The 23951-nt window shown below is 40.3% G+C and overlaps 1 protein-coding gene across 1 annotated transcript in view; it reads left to right on the forward strand.

Moving 5' to 3' along the window:
• Positions 1-23951, forward strand: part of atp6v1ab (ATPase H+ transporting V1 subunit Ab) — a 45818-nt gene that overhangs the window by 13254 nt on the left and 8613 nt on the right. The window contains exons 2-13 of the mRNA XM_059970555.1: positions 5551-5642; positions 6179-6307; positions 7346-7560; positions 7795-7932; positions 8283-8434; positions 8933-9095; positions 9805-9913; positions 10678-10800; positions 16607-16721; positions 18248-18311; positions 20660-20863; positions 22392-22486. Coding sequence (XP_059826538.1) covers positions 5551-5642; positions 6179-6307; positions 7346-7560; positions 7795-7932; positions 8283-8434; positions 8933-9095; positions 9805-9913; positions 10678-10800; positions 16607-16721; positions 18248-18311; positions 20660-20863; positions 22392-22486 — 1599 coding nt within the window. The remainder of the gene's footprint in view (positions 1-5550; positions 5643-6178; positions 6308-7345; positions 7561-7794; positions 7933-8282; positions 8435-8932; positions 9096-9804; positions 9914-10677; positions 10801-16606; positions 16722-18247; positions 18312-20659; positions 20864-22391; positions 22487-23951) is intronic.

Raw genomic sequence — 23951 nt, forward strand, 5'->3', positions numbered from 1 at the left:
GACTTATGAATGTTCGGAGAGGTGTAATATGATTAGGAGTAGTCAGCATGGCTTTGTAAAGGGCAGGTCGTGCCTTACAAGCCTGATTGAATGTTTTGAGGATGTGACTAAACACACTGATGAAGGAAGATTATTAGGTGTAGAGTATATGGATTTCAGCAAGGCATTTGATAAGGTACCCCATGCAAGGCTTATTGAGAAAGTAAGGAGGCATGGGATCCAAGGGGACATTGCTTTGTGGATCCAGAACTGGCTTGCCCACAGAAGGCAAAGAGTGGTTGTAGATGGGCCATATTCTGCATGGAGGTCGGTCACCAGTGGAGTGCCTCAGGGATCTGTTCTGGGACCCTTACTCTTTGTGATTTTTTATAAATGACCTGGATGAGTAAGTGGAGGGATGGGTTAGTAAGTTTGCTGATGACACAAAGGTTGGAGGTGTTGTGGATAGTGTGGAGGGCTGTCTGTGGTTACAGCGGGACATTGATAGGATGCAAAACTGGGCTGAGAAGTGGCATATGGAGTTCAACCCAGATAAGTATGAAGTGGTTCATTTTGGTAGGTCAAATATGATGGCAGAATATAGTATTAATGGCAAGACTCTTGGCAGTATGGAGGATCAGAGGGATCTTGGGGTCCAAGTCCATAGGACGCTCAAAGCAGCTATGCAGATTGACTCTGTGGTTAAGAAGGCGTATGGTGTATTGGCCTTCATCAATCATGGAATTTAATTTCGGAGCCAAGAGGTAATGTTGCAGCTGTATAGGACCCTGGTCAGACCCCACTTGGAGTACTGTGCTCAGTTCTGGTTGCCTCACTACAGGAAGGATGTGGAAGATACAGAAAGGTTGCAGAGGAGATTTGCAAGGATGTTGCCTGGATTGGGGAGCATGCCTTACGAGAATAGGTTGAGTGAAGTTGGCCTTTTCTCCTTGGAGCGATGGAGGATGAAAGGTGTACAAGATGATGAGAGGCATTGATCATGTGGATAGTCAGAGGCTTTCTCCCAGGGCTGAAATGGTTGCCACAAGAGGGCACGGGTTTAAGGTGCTAGAGAGTAGGTACAGAGGAGATGTCAGGGGTAAGTTTTTTACTCGGAGAATGGTGAGTGCATAGAATGGGCTGCCAGCAACGGTGGTGGAGGCAGATACAGTAGGGTCTTTTAAGAGGCTTTTAGATAGGTACATGGAGCTTAGTAAAATAGAGGGCTATAGGTAAGCCTAACAATTTCTAAGGTAAGGATGTGTTCGGCACAACTTTGTGGGCCAAAGGACCTGTATTGTGCTGTAGGTTTTCTTTGTTTCTATGAGTCTGGACAGTTTCATTGCTTCATTTGAATAAGTTTTTGCGTACAACAGACATTGGCTGCTGCTGTTTTTGGTGTTGATATAAATCCATACTTAAGATACTCCACACTATATTGTCTTCTCTTTCATCTTGTCTGCTTCTGACATCTTCATTGTTGCCTATTGTTTAAGTCCAACCTCAAGCACTGTGATCCATAGAGGAGAAGGTTATGATATCATCATAGATCAGGCAAAACCTGACTCTCTGCCTGAAGGTACATAAAGTGGGGCAGAAATATCTTAATTGGACCATGCGCTTGAGACTAGTCCATTTGAAAGGGCAGATTCTGAACTTTACCCCATTGAACACCATTCCCTAATTCTCAGGAATTGTGTCATTGCACGATTAGAGTTTGGGAATCCGAGCTAACACTACTATGTAGTGAATGGCAATAATGTGCAGGCCAGCCTGGAAATAGCACCAGGAATTGTCATTGCATGATTAGAGTTTGGGTATCATACTAGCTAACACTACTAGAAATGAATGGCAATAATATGCGGGCCAGCCTGGAAATAGCACCATTTCTTCAGTCCAGATTTTTCATGATATGCCAAAGATTGAAGTATCACAATGCTTTTCAGCAACAGTAATGCACTTCAAGCAAAGTCTAAGAAAATGCTATGTTAGCAAGAGATGAGGTATCAATTATAATCAATAATGAGGCACTAGGATCAAATGTTTATATTAAGTAATTTAGTTCTTTAATTAATCTTGTAATCCCTCAGTTGCCCTCCTTGCTATTGAGTTTCCCCAGGGGTCGACATCACACACTTTAGGAAGCACTGGTCTACAGTGTTTGTAACTATGGACCATTTCAGAAGAACGTACTCATGTGAATGTAATTCAGGTCTGAATTTTGTGCTTAGCAAAAAATTAGAAATTGCAACGTGAACAGGCCATTTGATCCTTCAATTATATGGAAAGGTCCTGGCTGATTTATCTCTGCACCATTTTTCCATCCTATCCCCATAATCACTTGATTCTGTGATGTTTAAAAAATAAAAAATTTAAAAAAATCCACTTGGCTTTGAATGAAATCAATGACCAAGCCTCCACATTTCTGTTTAGAAAATTCCACAGTGTCAGTATTCTCTAAACGAAGAAATTGTTCCTCATTTCAGTCCTAGCTGGCTTGCTTGCTATTTTGATACAGTAACTCCTTAGTTCTGGACTTTTTGGCCAAGGGACATGATCTCTCTATATCTACCCTAAGAATTTTGTACATTTGAATGTGTTCATCTTATACAAACCCCATTTCCAGAAAAGTTGGGATATTTTCCAAAATGCAATAATAACAAAAATCTGTGATATGTTAATTCACGTGAACCTTTAACTGACAAAAGTACAAAGAAAATAGTTTTGCTGACCAACTTAATTGTATTTTGTAAATATACACAAATTTAGAATTTGATGGCTGCAACACACTCAACAAAATAAGAGTTAAAATAAGATTGAAAAGTACACAGAATATTCAAGTAACACCGGTTTGGAAGACTCCACATTAAGCAGGCTAATTGGCAGCAGGTGAGGTATCATGACTGGGTATAAAAGTAGCATCCATCAAAGGTTCAGTCTTTGCAAGCAAGGATGGGTCGTGGCTCACCCCTTTGTGCCAGAATTCATGAGAGAGCTGTTAGTCAGTTCAAAAGGAGCATTTCTCAACGCAAGATTGCAGAGAATTTAGGTCTTTCATCATCTACAGTACATAATATTGTGAAAAGATTCGGAGAATTCAGAGACATCTCAGTGCGTAAAGGGCAAGGTCGGAAACTACTGTTGAATGCGTGTGATCTTCGAGCCCTCAGGCGGCACTGCCTAAGAAACCGTCATGCTACTGTGAGAATTATAGCCACCTGGGCTCAGGAGTACTTCGGAAAACCATTGTCACTTAACACAGTCTGTCACTGCATCCAGAAATGCAACTTGAAACTGTATTACGCAAAGAGGAAGCCATACATGAACTCTATGCAGAAATGTCAGCAAGTTCTCTGGGCCCGAGCTCATCTCAGATGGACCGAAAGACTGTGGAACCTTGTACTATGGTCAGATGAGTCCACATTTCAGCTAGTTTTCAGAAAAAACGGGCATCGAGTTCTCTGTGCCAAAGATGAAATTGACCATCCTGATTGTTATCAGCGAAAGGTGCAAAAGCCAGCATCTCTGATGGTACGGGGGTGCATCAGTGCCCACGGTATGGGTGAGTTGCATGTATGTGAAGGTACCATTGACTCTGATGTGTATATTAGGATTTTAGAGAGACATATATTGCCATCAAGGCGATGTCTCTTCCCGGGACGTCCGTGCTTATTTCAGCAGGACAATGCCAGACCACATTCTGCACGGGCTACAACAGCGTGGCTTTGTGGACACAGAGTGGGTGTGCTTGACTGGCCTGCTGCCAGTCCAGATCTAACTCCTATTGAAAATGTATGGCGCATCATGAAGAGGAGAATCAGACAACAGAAACCATGGACTGTTGAGCAGCTGAAGTCTTACATCAAGCAAGAATGGACAACATTTCCAATTGCAAATCTACAACAATTAGTATCCTCAGTTCCAAAATTATTAAAAAGTGTTATTAAAAGGAAAGGTGATGTAACACAACGGAAAATATGCCTCTGTCCCAATTTTTGTTGAGTCTGTTGCAGCCATCAAATTCTAAATTTGCGTATATTTACAAAATACAATTAAGATGGTCAGTAAAATTATTGAAAATCTTTTCTTTGTTCTTTTGTCAGTTAAATAAAGGTTCACATGAATTAACATAGCACAGATTTTTGTTTTTATTGCACTTTGGAAAATATCCCAACTTTTCTGGAAATGGGGTTTGTAGTTCGAAACTCCACAGAATAGTGAAAGTTTACAAAAGACAGGTGCTGGAAATCTAAAACAAAGATGAAATGCTGGAAATGGTGAGCATGTCAGGCTGTAGCTGTGAGAAATAGAATCAATGTTTCAAATTGGAGATTTTGTCCAAACCTTCAGTTCTGTCACTGAGGTATCTTTTAAGTAAAGGAGACCAAAATTATTCCAAAAGTATTCCAGGCCTGGTCATGTCTAAACCACTACATAATTATAGTAAGATGCCTACATAATGTCATGGTAAAATCTTGTTTCAATATAGCACGACATGCCATTGTCATGTCGAATTGCCCGCTGCAATTGCACATAGCTTTGAGTAACTTCTGTACAAGGATACACAGGTCCCTTAAGATAGCAACATTTTCTGATTGTGTCAAAATTTATGTTTGTTTTACTGAGCTAGATAATCTGTTTCTTCCCTATAGACCATTTGCCAAGTTTCACATTCACTCAGTTTGTGTTTATATTTCCTCTGAAGGCTCTCTGTAATCCATTGCTATCCACATTCTTACTTGGTTTCAGGTCAACAGCAAACTTAGAGATATGCATAACTCCTCTCAACTAGATGTAGATTTTAAGTAGTTGGATCAAAGCAATCTCTGCAACAACTCACTGGCCATAACCTTAAATAAGTCTGTTCATTACTATGTAAACTTTTAATCCATAGAAATATATTATTATGCCAGCCTCGTGTGTCCTGTCCTCCAATGTGGGACCTTATCAAAAGCCATCCAAAAATCCAAATAGATGATATCCAGTGGTGTTCTCTTTTGTATTGTCAAAGAACTCAAACAGATTATTCAAACATGATTTCCCTTTTCTTAATCCATATTGTACATTTTCTTGGTACCTTGATATCACATACTTCATGATAGATTCCAGTAATTTACATTTTACTGATATTAGTCCTCTGTAGTTTATCACCATTTTCACTCTCCACCTCTAAAAATTGTCATATTTGTTACCCTTCAATCTATAGGAAATGTAGCAAATCCATAGAATTTTGGGACATGATCTAGAGCATTTACTAACTCCATAGCCACTGTTTTCAAAACCAAATGTAGATCAAGTCCTTGGAATTTAGCAGTTTTCAAGGTCATTGACGTCTCTAGCAGCATTTCTTTACTTACGCTAATTTCTTTTTCATTTGCATTAGATCATTGATTTTAATATTACTGAAAGTTTTTTCCTTCTGTGATAAAGCTATAAAGTATTTAATTCTTTGGTTATTTCCTTAATCTCTGTATAAACTTTCCCATCTCTATAGGGAGCCATTAGTTTCCCTCTTTTTAATTGGCACTTTTTTTTTCTACTTGTATACTGATCACAACAAAATATTTTCAGATCGATCAAGATGGATTTCAGCAAACTTCGCAAAATACAAGATGTGGAGCAAGAGACGATGGTTGGATTTGTTCATGGTGTCTCTGGACCAGGTGAGTATCCTGATAAAGAACTGTTGTGGAACAGGAAAGCATTTTAGAAGGCTATGGGTAACCCTAGGTAATTTCTAAAATAAGTACGTTTGGCATGGCATCGTGAGTCGAAGGGCCTGTATTGTGCTGAAGGTTTTCTCTGTTTCTATGTTTCATTCTCAGACATAAGCATCTGACTGCTAAAATTACACGGACATCTTATAGCAACTGATGCAAACTTAGTAGAAGAAAGATGTGTTCTCTACAAATTCATTTACTGACCGGCATTTATAAATAAGCATTCTTGTGCATTGCATTTTTTATCAGATTCTTTATCATCCTCTTAATTTCAAGAGTATGGATCTGCTTCTGGGCATTTTAAAATTTACCTTAAAGATGAGCTGATTCTTTAAAATACAACTAGCCAACCCTGTTCCTGTCAATTCCTGACATTTGGTAACACTGACTATTCTCAGCTCATTTTGCAAGAAAAGTGACAAGATTTTCTTTTACCTGGAGGGGTGCATTTACTTCCTTTCACCGTTTGTATTTTCCAGTTGTCACTGCCTCAAATATGGCTGGAGCAGCAATGTACGAGCTGGTCCGTGTTGGTCACTCTGAGCTGGTTGGTGAGATTATTCGCTTGGAGGGAGATATGGCCACAATCCAGGTCTATGAAGAAACCTGTATCCTTTCTAATTAACAGAAAATTTGAGTGATATGCTCATAATTGCACATCTCTGATCATATTTACTTTGAACTAACATGACCAGACATCCATCCCCTAGAATCAGGTTAATCTCTTGAGATCAGCAGGAAAAATTAGGGTCAATAAGACAAAAATAACTTTAAAAACACCCATGATTCCATGATTTAATTCCATATATTGTAACTTTATCAAGGAGTTATTCTTTGTGTGGACAGAATGTAAGAAAGATGTGTGTTCAAGCACTTGTTTTCAAGCATTTTACAGCCAATGAAATACTTTTGAATTATAGTTTTAAAATGTAAGAAATAAAACAACTATTTGACTACAGCAGATTCCTACAAATTGCAATGTAACTTAGTAATTACATTGATAAAAGAATGATTAATGGTCAGCATATTGGTAAACGTTCCCTTGATATTTTAGAATAGTTTCATGGGGTATTTTATATATATCTGAGAGATTGCCCTTGTTTTATTGTCTCACCCAACCTTCTCCCTGTGAGTGCTGCATTGGTTGTGTCAGCCTAGAATCCCTGAAGTCCAGTTAAACTTGGAATCTTCTCCTTTTAAGATAGAAGTGCTACCTTTTCTTATAATAACATTCTCAGTAGGTTCTGAGGTGACTGATAATGTCAATGTGGGAATTATTGAGTCTTTTACAGATGGGTATTCAGTGTGGTGCCCCCAGTGCATCAATTGGAGTTTGTCTGTACCATCTAGAATACTACTACTCCCACTTCGAACAGTCATTGACTAGTAATTGGTGGGGATGATACTTTGAACATCCATGAATTATTTACTCTATGGCCTAGTAACCTCTTTTTATGAATTGAATATCTCTTTCAGGGATCTGGTTACAGTCAAATGAACAGCCTGGCCAAAGTAGCAGAATAACTAGGCTACAGGTGTTGATGAGCAGTGGTTTCCTCACTTAGTAGGTTCAAAGCCATTGAAGGTAGCCATTGCTTCATTATTGGCAATATTTTAAGCCCTATATCCTGAGCTGTCTCCACTAGCGGGTGTATCTGTTGGAGATCCTGTGTTGCGAACAGGGAAGCCCTTATCTGTGGAGCTGGGACCTGGCATTATGGGAGCCATCTTTGATGGAATCCAGCGACCCCTAAAGGACATCAATAAGCTGACACAGAGTATTTACATCCCCCGTGGGGTCAATGTAAATGCTCTAAGTAGAGACCTAAAGTGGGAGTTTACACCTTCCAAGAATATGCGGGTAAGAGCTCTTGGTAACAAGTTTATAAAAATTGTTTTTTTTAGTTGTGTTACTTTCTAGCAGTTATAAGATCTAATTTGAATCATTCTGACTCGTGTAATTAGTTTGAGAATTTGTATTTTGTACCATTCTTAATTATGTAAATTGTAATGTAGACTGGGGTTTTGGATGGATAATATCAAAAGATGTATGGAATGTCTTTTTTAGTCATAATACGTATCTTTTATTTTTTAGGTTGGTAGTCACATCACTGGTGGAGATATATATGGCTTCGTGTTTGAAAATTCTCTTATTAAGCACAAGATCATGCTTCCTCCAAAAAACAGAGGAACAGTGACATACATTGCCCCAGCAGGGAACTATGATGTCTCTGTAAGTATTTGCGATAGTTTGTGTCATAAATCTGATCAAAATTATCTTTAGTTATCAGTTAAATATACTTTATGAAACTGAATTAGGTAGACATCTCGCTTCATTTTGCTTCAATACATATCTAATCTTGTGAAGCTCCTTATGTTAAAAGCATGAAGAAAGAAATATAATGAAAGTTATCCCTAAAGGACCTTCTTTGGAAGTGTTGAACAGGTGAAAATTTCAGCAGGGGATCCCAGATCATTGTGAGCTGGGGAGTTTGTATGGGTATGCAGAAATGGTAATCCCTTTAGACGATGACAGTGTTCAAGTCTAATTGTCAATTTCATGTTTTTCTTCCCTTTTTGAAGGATGTAGTGCTGGAACTTGAATTTGAAGGAATTAAAGAGAAGTTCACCATGGTTCAGGTCTGGCCTGTCCGCCAAGTCAGGCCAGTCACTGAGAAGCTTCCAGCAAGTCACCCTCTACTGACAGGACAGAGAGTGCTGGATGCACTTTTCCCGTGAGTTTATCTTCAGTCCAATATTTTAAATATTGTAAAGCCTGGCCCCACTCGGTCAGAATAGTCTAGCTGCCATAAGTTAGTGATTATGTAATCACTATGGGCACGGTGTCTCTTAGTGGCTGATAATGAGATCATTTCTACAGGATATGTTGAAATTCAACAGGAGGATGCAACAGACTCTGGTCTTGTAGACTTTATGCATATCTAATGTTTGAATGTAAGCTGCAGGTTTTCAGCTTCCACCCTTTTCCCTCTTTTTAGATGCGCCCACCTTGATTTTCACCTATGTTCTTGACTCTTGCAAATCTTTAAAAAAGACTCCATACTCTGGACCTTGGGTTATTCACTAACATTTTCTACATGCTGTTGCAGCTATTTTAATAACTAATACATCTGATGAGAAAAGAATAGTCTCCTATCTTTACTTGGATTGTATGATTAGAAAGTTAGCTGAGAGTTGATTCATTTACCAGTGTTTGTTCTGTTATGTTAAAGGTGTGTACAAGGTGGAACAACAGCCATCCCTGGTGCCTTTGGTTGTGGTAAAACTGTGATTTCTCAATCTCTGTCAAAGTACTCCAATAGTGATGTGATCATCTACGTCGGATGTGGGGAGCGTGGCAATGAAATGTCTGAAGTACTGAGAGATTTCCCAGAGGTTGGTTTAAAATTGCCTTCAAGAAAAAGTTTGCTGTTTAAGAATACATTGCAAAATATCCTGAGAATTTGGCATAAACTCCAAATTCAGCAAAAGCAAAGACTAAATGAAAAATAACTATTCTCCTGAGAGACTTCCACCCAGAAACTAAAATTTATTCTACTGAACAAAACTCTTCCTGGGGCACTTCCCACCGACAAGAGCAGAGGTCTAAAGTAAACACAAAGTACATTGCAGATGCTATGGCGGCAGTCCTGATGAAGGGTCTCGGCCTGAACCATTGACTGCTCATTTCAACGGATGCTGCCCGACCTGCTGAGTTCATCCAGCTTGTTTGGATGTGTTGTCTAAAGAAAGATATCTTTATGTCCTTACCCTGTTATAATGTCAGAGTAACTCAAAGATCTCTTTCATTTGGATGCTTTTTCAACACCTGTAATTTCTTAAAGTTGAGTGCTCAGTCTTAGATAGTATTCTCGTCCAGGAATCTCCTTCAACTCTCTGTTAGTCTCTTTCTGTTATAAAGAAAATATGGTTGTTGGACTAGCATGAATTTGAGGTTACAGATTTTACTATTACTCTTAAGAGCAAGTCAAGTTATTCATATTGCTAGAAGGCTGCATTCAGACATCATTTGGGCTAAATGACCACTCTCTAAACTTACTCTTTGGATCACTGCTAATGGCCTTCATCTTTCTACCTCTTGTAGTTGACGATGGAAGTTGATGGTAAAGTAGAAAGCATCATGAAGCGAACATCTTTGGTAGCTAATACTTCCAACATGCCTGTGGCTGCCAGGGAAGCTTCCATCTATACCGGTATGTGTGTGTGTGTGTGTATTTATTTTAAAAACACTCTTCCTGCACCATCCTCTCATTCTCATTGTATATGTTTAATCTTGACTGCTTCTGAAAGCAAACTTATAAAGTAAACTCCTGATTTCCCGATTGATTGTAAAATGTTTTCACAACAGCTGTGATCATCACACCCTTTAAAAACCTATCTTTGACTCCTTTTTTAATGCTACATAGGAGATGTTGTTCCTTCACATGTTTGATAAAACTGTGTGAATCTCTTGTGTCAGGACTCCCACCTTTCCAAGTTGCCAAAGTCACAAGCAGCTACATCTGAGGCAATCTTGCACTGCACAATCTCAATATATTGTCAGTATGTAAACTTTCATAATACAATAAACAAAAGTGGGAGGAGGAACTCAGTGGGTCCGTCAGATTCCAGCATCTGCGGTTTCTTGTCTCTCTATTTGTAACATAACCTTCTGTGCTTTAGTGTCTATTTTTTGCATCACCTTTGCTTGACTCTATTCTTGGCTCTCAATGCACAAAAAAAAGCACAACATTTCTGCACTAGTTGTCCTTATCCCTATGTATAAATTTCACACTAGTACCTCACTGGTACACCCTACTTCTCTCTCTATCTTGGTGACTCCTAGTGAAGTGTTCAAATGGTAATGCCAAAGTTCTTCCCATTACCTTCACACAGAAAAATGCCACACTTTATCTATAACAGTGACATAATTTTAATTCTAATTCCTTCCTCTGATTTGGCATGTTATTTTGAAAAGGTATTACACTTTCGGAATATTTCCGGGATATGGGATATCACGTTAGCATGATGGCAGACTCAACCTCCAGATGGGCCGAGGCCTTGCGTGAAATCTCTGGACGACTGGCAGAGATGCCTGCTGGTAAGTTTTCTTTTAACAGTAGTACTGTTAACAAATAATTTCAAAACTTGTTCCAATGTTGATGGCAATTCAATTCATGACTGGCAACTGTAACTCTAAGTTATCTAGAGTCTACTACGTAGCTTGACTTGCATTGTTCTGTATCAACCCAGGATCATCTATATAGCAATGAGGTGTACTTGCAATCTAGGTCACGTTTCTCTAAACTTTCCAAAAACAAACGTATCAGGGGGGTGATATCAGAAGACTTGCACTCCCAATCATTGAATGTAAAATATCTACAAATGAGATCAGAGAAGCTTGTGAAATCTTGACACTCTATGTAATAGTTACATTGTAGGTAATTGAATTGACTTTGTTATCTACATCCTTCATATACAAGAGGAGTAAAAATCTTTACGTCTCCATCTAAATGTGCAATGTGCAATTTATAGTAATTCGTAATAAATAGTATGTACAACAGGATAGTCAATATAACATATAAATACAATTGTACCAGCATGAAATAATCAGTCTGATGGCCTGGTGGAAGAAGCTGTCCTGGAGCCTGTTGGTCCTGGCTTTTTTGCTGTGGTACCCTTTCCCAGATAGTAGCAGCTGGAACTGTTTGTGGTTGGAGTGACTCAGGTTCCCAATGATCCTTCGGATCCTTTTTAGACACCTGTCTCTGTAAATCTCCTAAATAGTGGGAAGTTCACATCTACAGATGTGCTGGACTGTCTGCACCACTCTCAGCAGAGTCCTATGATTGAAAGAAGTACAGTTCCCTTACCAGGCAGTGATGCAGCTAGTCAGGATGCTCTTAATTGTGCCCCTGTAAAAAGTCCTTAGGGTTTAGGCTAGTGATCACCAACCTTTTTAAGCCCAAGATCCCCTACCTCGGCCTTAGTGAAGGGCAAGATCGACCCCAGATCGATTAGTTACACACATGCGCACCGGGACAGAAAAGACCGGAAGTAAAACCCCGCAACCCAGAAGTAGAAATAATGTATAAACATCAGGGATACCCACCTTTTTTTGCACAGCAGACCGGTTTAATATTGACAATATTCTTGCTGACTGGCCAACGACGGGGGAGGGGGAGTTGTTAAACACGATGGGAATGCAGCGATACTTGAAGCAGGTTCCTTATGTTCAGTCTATACCACAATTTAATTTTTGTGGCTCTCGGCACTTACCTTCTGTCCCGCTTGCTCACATTTTTTCCGCTCGCAAAACTCAACGGGTTTGTCTTTAGGTGGAGGGTGCTTGGACTCAAGGCACCGAAGCAGTTTTGAAGACTTCATTTCCTCATTAGACAGCCTCCGGGCTCGAACTCCACCTTCCCGCCTGCCCGCTGCCAGACGCCTTGGCCAGGTGTGGCTGGTCGTGGGTGGGATGAGAGGACAAGGTCAGGGCTGGAGGTCCCCGTACTGGGGTTGCGGCGGTCGCAGTCCGGAGAGAGTGACCGACCGAGCGAGGAGTGTAACAGGGCACACGCCCACCATCCTTGTAGGATCAATCGGCCGACAAAAGTTTGCTTCAGTAGATCGCAGCGAGGTAGCTGCTCTGCTACTGACGAAACCCTGAGCCCAAATTAGGTCGTCTGCAAATATTTTAGCACCAGGTTCCCCACAAACGTTCAGTGTGGTAAACAGGTTCAGAGGCAGCACCCATCTGTCCGCACTCCAGGCCAGTAGCAACGGCACTTCCCATCGGCCGCATGAGGCCAACCAGTGCTCCCTGGCGCGAGGGTATCACTGCGTTTAGGCGACTGATGACCTCGTGTGGGTTCAAGTTCAACAGTGGGCTAACAGGGAATGAGGAAAGGTGCAGCTGACTCATATCGTTTCCTCACGGCATGGTGGTTGGGGACCACTGAATTACACTGTGTAGTGTGGGGGAGCGACGCGCATGCGCACTGGGCAGAAAGAACAGAACTAAAACCCCGCAACCCAGAAACAATCTCTCAACAGTATTTGTGTATTTATTTTTCATTTCTTTTCGGGATCTACTGGGAAAGTCTCAAAGATCAAACAGTCGATCGTGATCGACGGGTTGGCGACTACTAGTTTAGACCATAAGATATAGGAGCAGAAGTATGCCATTTGGTCTATTGAGTCTGCTCTGTCATTCAATTATAAGCTGTTCCAATTCTTCCAGTCATCCACACTCCCCTGCCTTCATCCCATACGCTTTGATGCCCTGGCTAATCAAAAACCTATCTATCTCTGCCTTAAATACACCCAATGACTTGGCCTCCACAGCCATTCATGGCAACAAATTCCACAGATTTACCACCCTCTGACTAAAGTAATTTTTCCGCATCTCAGTTATAAATGGACGTTCTTCAATCCTGAAATTGTGCCCTCTTGTCCTAGAATCCCCTACCATGGGAATTAGCTTTGCCATATATCTAATCTGTTCAGACCTTTTAACATTCAGAATGCTTGAGATCCCCCCTCATTCTCCTGAACTCCAATACAGCCCAAGAGCTGCGAGACGTTACTCATATGGTAACCTTTTCATTGCTGGAATCATTCTTGTCAATCTTCTCTGAACCCTCTCCAATGTCAGTATATCCTTTCTAAAATAAGGAGCCCAAAACTTCACACAGTACTCCAAGTGTGGTCTCACGAGTGCCTTATAGAGCCTCAACATCACATCTCTGCTCATATTCTATACCTCTAGAAATGGATGCTAACATTGCATTTGCCTTCTTCACAGCCCACTCAACCTGGAGGTTAATCTTCAGGGTATCTTGTACAAGAACTCCCAAGTCTCTTTGCGTCTCTGCATTTTGAATTCTCCCTCCATCTAAATAATAGTCTGCCTGTTTATTTCTTCATGACCATACACTTTCCAACATTGTATTTCATTTGCCACTTCTTTGCCCATTCCCCTAAACTATTTAAGTCTTTCTGCAGGCTCTCTGTTTCCTCAACACTACCCGCTCCTCCACCTATCTTTGTATCATCGACAAATTTAGCTACAAATCCATTAATGCCATAGTCCAAATCATTGACATACATGGTAAAAAGCAGCGGACCTAACACCGACCCCTGTGGAACTCCACTGGTAACCGGCAGCCAGCCAGAATAGCATCCCTTTATTTCCACCCTCTGTTTTCTGCCAACCAGCCAGTGTTCCACCAGTGCTAGTAACCTCCCTGTAATTTAATGGGCTCTTATCTTGCTAAGCAGCCTTATATGCGGCACCTTGTCAAAGGCCGCCTGAAGATTCAAGACAACACATCTACTGCATCTTCTTAGTCTACCCTGCTTGTAATCTCCTCAGAATTGCAGTAGGTTTGTCAGGTAGGATTTTCCTTTCAGGAAACCATGCTGGCTTTGGTCTTTCTTGTCATGTGCCTTCAGATACAGGTTTCCCCCGCTATCCGAAGGTAGAACATTCCTATGAAACAGTTTGTAAGCCAGAATGTCATAAAGTGAATAAGCAATTACCATTTATTTATATGGGAAAAATTTGTGAGCATTCACAGACCCAAAAAATAACCTACAAAATCATGCCAAATAACACATAAAACCTAAAATAGCAGTAACATATAGTAAAAGCAAGAATGATATATATACACAGTCTATATAAAGTAGAAATACTTTTCTGCAATCATTGCAGCACTGTCTTAACGTAGCATATAATCTCACTACGTAATGGAAACAGTCTCTCCAGTAACCTTTAGGCTACCAAGCTGCCAAATCATACCAAATAACACATAAAAATACACAGCCTATATCAAGTAGAAATAATGTATGTAGAGTGTAGTTTAATTTACCGGAATCGGGAAGACAGCAAGCACACTGATGATGGTGTGTTGGGCTGACTCATCGGAGGTTGGGGTGCTTGGCAATTTTTTTATCCAATAAATTGCAGTTTCGTCACAGTTAAACACTTGTTTATATGAATAACCACCTTCTGTAATTATTTTCTTCAGTTCTGCTGGGAAATTTTTGGGAGCTTCAGTATCAGCTGAGGCAGTCTCTCCAGTAAACTTTAAGCTATGAAGCTACCCTCGTCTCAGAAACCAATCAAACCACCCATGACTACCTTTAAATTCCACTTTCACAACACTTTCATCACCGTTGTCCAGTGCTTTCTGTTTCAGCTTATTAACACGACTGACTGATTTCTCCTTAAGTATAAGATAACTTAATGGAACACCACACTTTGTACACCCTTAATTGAAAAGCTTAATTATGTCCAGTTTAGGAGCTCTCTTAGGCTTTTCCAATACCTCAGAACTCATTTTGCTAATGGATGCACAAAATAAGTTGACATAAAGCACAGATGCTCACAGGCACGTGTCTAAGCAATGGCGGCTAGAATGCAGTTTGGGGGAGGAGCTTAGCTACTTGGAGCATGCGCTGCCATTTTTTTTCATAACGGTGAAAACACCTTCTGTTAGCGAAAACAGGTAACTAATGTAGGTCTTTTGTAACAGCGAGGTGTTGTAAAGCAAACGTTCGAAAAACGGGCCACCTGTACTCCGTAATCTCATCCCTAACAATTGATTCCAGCGACTTCCCAACCACTGATGTCCGGCTAACAGGTCTATAGTTTTCTTTCTGCTACCTCCCACCCTTCTTAAATAGCAGAGTAACATTTGCAATTTTTCCGGTCATCCGGTACAGTGCTAGAATCTATCAATTCTTGAAAGATCATCGTTAATGCCTCTGCAATCTCTCCAGCTACTTCCTTCAGAACCTACGGGTGCATTTCATCAGGTCCAGGAGATTTATCCACCCTCAGACCATTAAGCTTCCTGAGCACCTTCTCAGTTGTAATTTTCACTGCACAAACTTCACTTCCCTGATATTCTTGAATGTCTGGTATACTGAAGATGTCTTCCACTGTGAAGACTGATGCAAATTACGCATTCAGCTCCTCTGCCATCTCTGGATCTCTCATTACAATATCTCCAGCGTCATTTTGTATTGTGCCTATATCTACCCTCGACTCTTTTACCTTTTTATTTACTTAAAAAAGCTCTTAGTATCGTCTTTGATAGTAGTTGCCAGTTTCCTTTCATATGGGGACCCATAACAAACTTCTTCAACCATCTGAGGTGAAAAGGGCTTTTTTTCACCGCACAGACCACATGAAATCCGTATTGATGTGTATGTAGAGGAACTTAAAGCTGTTCACCCTCTCAACCCCAGATCCATTGATGTCAATAGGGGTTAGGCTATCTCCATTCCCCCTGCAGTCCACAACCAGCTTCTTTGTTTTTGTGACATTGAGGGAGAGGTTTTCTTGATGCCACTGTGTCAGGGTGATGACTTCTTCTCTGTAGAATGCCTCATTATTATTTGAGATTAAACCAATCAGTGTAGTGTCATCAGCAAATTTAATTAGCAGATTGGAGCTGTGGGTGACGACACAATCATGGGTATACAGAGAGTAAAGAAGGGGGCTCAGTACACAGCCCTGAGGGGTACGTTGTTGAGAGTCAGAGTAGCAGAGGTGAGGGAGCCCACTCTTACCACCTGCCGACAGTCTGACAGGAAGTCCAGGATCCAGCTGCACAAGGCAGGGTGAAGGCCAAAGTCTCGATGAGTTTCTTATCGAGCCTGGAGGGAATTATGATGTTGAATGCTGAGCTATTACACTGCAGTGGTTGTACACTCTGATATCCAAGGTTTGAGCTACTTCTTTAAGAGTCAGCATCTTTTACACATATGTGAAATTTTATGCAAAATTTGTAGTTGTATTTAGTTATCCAAAAAGAGCAATTGGAACTAAGTGCCTTTGATTTGTATTTGCAGCATACTTGGCCTGATGTTCATTTCTAACTTTTTTGTCTCCTTAGATAGTGGTTATCCTGCTTACCTGGGTGCACGTTTAGCCTCATTTTATGAGCGTGCAGGCCGTGTCAAGTGTCTGGGAAACCCTGAAAGAGAGGGCAGTGTCAGCATTGTTGGAGCGTAAGTATTTCCACAGAAACTCAAAATATCTATCTCATATGCCTTTAAGGGAAACTGCTTGGTTTGTTTTTGAGAATGATCCATTTTGCTCTGGCAATTATTGGATCTTATTTTTTATCAATACTAAATAAAGTGAAATTGGCCTGGTACCAGAACAGAATATGAAGGAGAATTTCCTTCAAACACTTAGAATTTCATAAAAATAAAAGCTGAAATCAGAGAATAATGTACTTTTGGCCCATTGTTCTTACCTTTTGGAAACCATCGTTTTTTCAACAGTTGCTTATAGTATATAATCTTGCAATCAAGAACTCTACACAAAATCCCACATTTACATGAGCAAAGCAGCAAAATAATCCAGAGGAGATTGGTGTAACCAGATTATTGTTTTTTGTAAGGTCACGATCTGATATTTCATTGGCATTACAGTTGATAAATTCAGCAACAATGGAGAAACATTCCTTGGTTAGCTCGGAGTAAGTGCACATTTAGGTTCTACTTGGTAACTGCTCAGTATTGTCCCCTTATTCTGCAGTCAGTGAGCATATAAAGCTGCCAGTCACCCGTCATTACCTCAGAATTCCTAAATCTATCAGAAAACAATGGTAGGTGGTATGGGACACACTTTCAATCACCGTTACGATGCTTGTCCACTTTATAGAGGGAATGACCATGAGAGAGAATATGTATGTTCTACCATGTTGCTGATATCTCAAACTGATAATATCCAACCTGATCTCATTCTAAAACACAAGGTTCTGTGGATGTTCAAGATCCAACACATACACAATGCTGGAGGAACTCAGTAGATCAGGTAGCATCTAGGAAATGAATAAACAGCTGATGTTTTAAGTTGAGACCCTTCATCAGGACTGTTGTTCATTCCAGAAGTTTTCTTGTGTATCAGGAAACCTAATAATTGGATCTGTATATATTCCTCCCATTTTTCTTGGTTATGCCCTCATTTACACTCAAATTCTCTACTCATTAGTTCTTAGTACAATTCCTTTTGTCAATACTTCCAGAATGGAAGTTGTACCTGGGTAGCCTGCAACCTAATGGCATGAACATTGACTTCTCTAACTTCGGTTAATGCCCCTCCTCCCCTTCTTACCCCTGATATATTTAGTTTTTTCCCCCCTCCTTTTTTTACTCTCTGCCCATCACTCTGCCTGTTCTCCTTCTCCCTCTGGTGCTCCCCTCCCTCCTCCTTTCTCCCTAGGCCTCCTGTCCCATGATCCTTTCCCTTCTCCAGCTCTGTATCCCTTTTGCCAGTCACCTTTCCGGCTCTCAGATTCACCCACCCCCCCGGTCTTCTCCTATCATTTCGCATTTTCCCCTCCCCCTTCCTAGTTTCAAATCTCTTACTATCTTTCCTTTCCGTTAGTCCTGACAAAGGGTCTCAGCCCAAAACGTCGACAGTGTTTCTCCAGCAGGCTGCCTGGCCTGCTGTGTTCCACCAGCATTTTGTGTGTGTTGCACCTAGATAAACTGGTTGCTTCAAATTATTGGGTGTTTTGTTTCAGTGTCTCGCCCCCTGGTGGTGATTTTTCTGATCCTGTGACATCAGCTACACTTGGCATTGTGCAGGTAACAAAACAACCTTAACATTTCTCTTGTCATACCACTCCTTTAGCAATCAATAAAGCTGAAGTTAATAGAATTTGTTTTAATCTGCCAAAAGAAATAATCAAATGCATTCTTGGTAATTGATTGGGACCCAGTATATATGGTGGTTTATCATCCAAAATGAACATTACTCAAGGTAGAATATTTTTAATTCTTGCAGTTATTCTTCCTTTGTCTTTTTTGGGTTGTTTAGATGTGTTACTGGAATAACTGCACTTAACTGTGTTTTAAAAACTATAGAACACAGTATGGGCCCTTCAGTACTGTGCTGACCAACTATTCCCCTTATACTTTTCTCCAATCACCTTAATATTATAACTACTGGAGAAAAGGTGCTAGCTGTCCATTCTATCAATGCCTTTTATCGTTTATACACCTTATCAAGTAACCTCTTGTCCTCCTTCACACCAAAGACAAAAGCCCTAGCTCACCCATTCGAAGTGTGGTCTAACCAGAGTTTTATAGATCTGCAACATTACCTCCCAACTCTTGAACTCAATCACCTGACAAATGAAGACCACTACACCCCACATCTTCTTAACCATCCTATCAACTCGTGCAGCAGATTTGAGGTGTCTGTAGACATGAATCCCAAGATGCCTTTGTTTCTCCACTCTGCTAAGAATCCTGCCATTAACCCTGTACTCTGCCTTCAGGTTCAGCCTTCAAAAGTATATCATCAGTTCATTTGAAAGTGGATTTTGTGCCTCCTGACTTTCTATATGAGTCTACCATGGAGAACCTTGCCAAATACCTTACTAAAGTTCATATACACCCATCCACTGCTCTTACTTCATCAATATGTTTTGTCACTTCCTCAAAGAATTCAGGCATGACCTGCCCCTCACAAAGGCTTGAAGACTAACCCTAATCAGCCTATGCTTCTCCAAATTTTCATAAGTTTTGTCTGTAAGAATCCTCTCCAATAGATTGTTCATCTCTGATATAGATTCACTAATCTATAACTTCCAGGATTATTCTTATTACCTCTCTTGAACAAAGGAATAACCTTTGCCTCCCTCCAATCTTCTGTTACTTCTTCTGCAGCCAGTGAGGAATTAAAGATCATTGACCAAGGGGCAGCAATCTCTTCCCTCGTTTCCCATAGTAACTTGGGTTATATCTCACCTGACCCCAGGGACATAGGATGTGCTGGAACTCTTGAAAACATTTTTTCTTAACATTGACATGTTCCTGCATATTAGCCTGTTCTAGACTATCTTTGCATTCATCAAGGACCCTCTCATGAGTGAATAGTGAAACAAAGTATTCATTAAGGATCTCCCCTACCTTTTCTGAATCTTGGCACATTTCCTCTTTTGCTGATCAATCAGACCTACTCTCATTCTACCCTCAGCCCTCTATTTTTCACCAAGGCAAGTGTCTGTAATGGCCGCAATCTCATCGTTCCGTGCACTGATCCATGTTCTTCAATCACTCTTGTTCCTGATACTTCTCACATTAAAATAGACACATTTCAACCCATCCAACTGACTGCAATTATGCCCTATCCATTGCCTATCCTTTCTCAATGTCTCTCTCCACTTACATTATACAACTGCTCCATCCTTTGACCTATCACACTGGCTCCCATTCCCCTGCCAACCTCCCCAACAGCTCTAGCAAGTCTCCCTGCAAGAATATTGGTCCCTACTGAGCTCATGTCTGTCTAACCTGACTGTTTTATGCAGGTGTTACCTCTCCTAGAAGAAATCTCAATGATCCACCAATCTGAAACACTGTCCTTGATCCCGGTACCTGGGAGACAATATATTATCTGGGAGTCTCTTTCACATCCACAGAATCTCTTATCTGTTCCCCTAACTATTGAATTCTTTATCGCCACTAATCTCTTCTTCTCCCCCTTCCCTTACAAGCCACAGACCCAAACTCAGTGCCAGAAACCAGTCACTGCAGCTTTCCCCTGGTAGGTCATTGCACAAAACAGTGTCCAAAGCAAAGAATGGCCACAGGGTTATCTGCAATATCTGATTTCCCTTAATGTCTCATATAAAAAATTGCATTGGATAATGTTGGTGTCATGTCTTGATACTTATTTAATCAAGAGGTATAGTGTACAAAACAGATTGAATTCTCTGGATTACAGACTACAGCAATTGGATTTTCTCGTCTTTAGCTTGTGCTCTTGGTTTCTTTGTCACTTGTTTTTTTCTTTTACCCCTTGCACAATTGTATAGTATTGAAGCTCTTTGGAATGGAAAGTCTGTTTTGTTAACAGTCTTCCTCTTTGACATTTTGATATCCTGAAAATTGGCTTTACCATTTTGTTTGCTAACTTTTTCCTTGAGGTATTTTGGGGCTTGGATAAGAAGCTGGCTCAGCGTAAGCATTTTCCTTCAGTCAATTGGCTGATCAGCTACAGCAAGTATACCCGTGCTTTGGATGAGTACTATGAAAAGCACTTCACTGAATTTGTGCCACTGAGGACCAAAGCTAAAGAGATTCTGCAGGAAGAAGAGGACCTCGCGGAAATTGTCCAGCTTGTCGGAAAAGTGAGTTTGTTTCTCAATAGTGGCTTTTAGAGGCTTCATTGTAGAAGTGGGAAGCATGCATACTCAAACCAGTTTCCTACCAGCTGATCCGTTTTATAACACACAAATCCTAGGTACCAAAAGCACAGGATTCATAGGACATACAGTACAGAATCAGAGAGTTTGATCCAATAAGTTGGCATAGTGGGTTAGTATGATACTTTACAATGCCAGGAATCAGGTTCAATTCCCACCACTGTCTGTGAGGAGTATTCATCTTCTCCCTGTGGTTGCTAGGGTTTCCTTTGGGTGTTCTGGTTTCCTCCCACATTCCAAAGCCATGTGAATTAGTAAGGGTTAGGAAATTCATGGGCATGCCATGTTGGTACCGGAAACATGGCAACACTTCAGGCTGCCCCCAGCACACGTTCAAAAACTGTGTTGGTTGTTGATGCAAACTGGAATTTCGCTGTATCGGTGAACATACGACAGATAAAGCTAATTTTTTATCAGAACATGCTGATATTTATGTTCCACTCAAGCTTTTTCCCTCCATTACCTTCTACCTTGTATACTTTTCAGTGTCTTACATTCAACCATACCATTCGCATCAACCACTCTATGTGGAAATGCTCAGCAGGGTAGGTCTCACCTCCAGAAAAAGAAGCAATAAATATTTTGGGTGGGCATTCTTTCATCAGTATACTGATCAAAGCTTAGTAACCTGAAATGTCATCCCTGTTTTTCTTTTTGGTCATCCACTTCTTACTAGCTTAAGACAGTTAGCACATTCTAACCTTTTACTGATCCTTTCTACGGGACACTAGGTTTGGTTGGTATACCCTGTCCTTGTGCTAAAGACAAGAGGTTGAGCCAGTAGGTTCTGCTTTTTAAATTGTAATCTGGACGCAAGAACACTTACAGGATCTCGGACCTTGCCCTACTTGTTTGTTTTAAAGTGTACTACAACAACTTACTTCACTAGTCACTCCCTTGCCCTTGCACTGGCTATTGGCAGTATACCCTCTGGGTATACATTATTGTGCTACATTAATGCTGCCTGTCTCCCAGATCATAAAGTCACCTATCCCACCACATTATCATTCCGTAGTGTGGAGTTTCCACTTTGTGACATCGGAGCAATGCACATGGAAGTGGATTGGAATGGTGATTGTATTCAATCATTTTAGCCTAAAAGTAGCTTGAGAAGTTAAGTTTGAATTTATTTTTCATTTTAAAGTCATTTCATAGTGACTTAAAGTTGAATTAACTGAACTATCATTTCCTCTAAAGTATTTGTGCTATAAGGCTGCTTTATTTCCTTCTGGTTTATGGCTTAAAAGAAGTTTTGGATTCTGAAAGACTACTGAAGTTTCATACTCTGTGCAGTATAATAGTCAGCTTTATTTTAGGCAGTTTCTTTTTGTTCATTTTACAATATATGTTTTAAGTGAAACTAAATTTCTTTGGCTCCTGATTTGAAGGGATGATCTCAGACAATTTTTTCTGGATTTGGATAGTTATTTCCAATGTCTAAATGTCTATGCAGGCATCTCTGGCAGAGACAGACAAAATAACTTTGGAGGTAGCAAAGTTGATAAAGGACGATTTCCTACAACAGAATGGATACACTCCCTATGATCGGTAAGTGTCTCAATCCCAACAAATGCATGATGTAATTATTTTTGAGTGAAGTTTTAATTGAGAATAACATCCAGTACAAAAATGAAATGCTAAAAATCCAAAATAAAACAAAACTCCTGCATAAAGCAGGATGTCTAGAGGGTGAAGTGAAAAGTGTGTTTCTCATCTGTGTGAGAAGTGGAATGTTAACACTTCAAGATGCTGTTTGACTCGTGTGTTCAGTATTTTCTGTTATTACTCTGCTTATAAACTTGTTTGGCAATATTTAGCAATCAGTTGTAGCTTATTTGTTTCTGTTGCATAGTTGAAGTGATTGGTAGTGATGAGAGAAAGGTTTTCTGCTCTGGACTATTCCAAATTTTTTTCCAGTGTTAATGAAAGCATTTGCTGGATAGTTCAAAATACTGGAAAGTTTGTCTAGTTTCCCTCTATAGTGTCTCAGACAATTCTGAATTATTGTTTTACTAAAGAGATATTGTTGCAATGACTTATGTGGAATGTCACTAATTATTTAATGATATTGCCAAAGACAGATGTCTGGGGATTGACATTTTTTTTGTAGAGGTGAGAACTGAAATGTTAGCCATGCCTGGAATTACCATGACCATCATGGGAAGCTTGATAACACCAAAACTGGTGATGTGGTGGACAGTGAAAAAAGGTTGTCTAAGGTTACAACAGGTTATTGATCAACTGGAAAAGTGGACCGAGGAGTGGCAGATGGAATTTAACTCTTGTGAAGTGGTTCATTTTGAAAAGATATACTAGGGCCGGATATATACGGTAAATAATAAGGCCCTGGAGAACCCTGAGACCATTGTCAAGTTCGTAATTCTCTGAAAGCAGTGTCACAAGTGGACAAGGTGTTAAAGATGGTGCTCAGTTTACTATTGGATGAATATGATTAACCAAGTGTTTGTAGAAAAAGTCCACATGGACGTTGCTAGACTGTTGGCTTGGCTTGTAAGGAAAAGCAGAATAGGCTGAGCCAATTTTCCCTGGATCAAACAAACCGAATAGGTGAGTGGCAATGATAAGATGGGTTGACAGTCTTTTTCCAGGGTAAGGGCAGTCTAAAAGCTAGAGGGCAGACCTGAGGCAAATTTATCACAAAGGGTGGGTACCTAGAACAAGGTGCCAGAGGAAATAATAATAGTACAATTACAACATTTCAAAACTATTTAGATAGGTGCGTGAATAGGAAAGGTTTAGACGGATATTGGCCAAATACAGGCAAATGGGACTAGTTCAGGAACACATTTTGATCAGTTTAGATGAGTTGGGTTGAAGCACCCAACTGTGCAAGTATAGAGCTGGCTTTTCCAATTTGGTAACCAAGATGCCAGAAGTGGTGATTGTTGTTTGTATGAATACCACTGCGGGTCTTAGTTTAGAGTGTTTCTTTTTACTATCTCCACTTTCTTATAGAGTTATTTCTTAAAGAAGTTGTAGACAATCATTCTTT

Source organism: Hypanus sabinus, chromosome 5 (genome assembly GCF_030144855.1).
Source record: "Hypanus sabinus isolate sHypSab1 chromosome 5, sHypSab1.hap1, whole genome shotgun sequence".
Taxonomy (NCBI): Eukaryota; Metazoa; Chordata; class Chondrichthyes; order Myliobatiformes; family Dasyatidae; genus Hypanus; species Hypanus sabinus.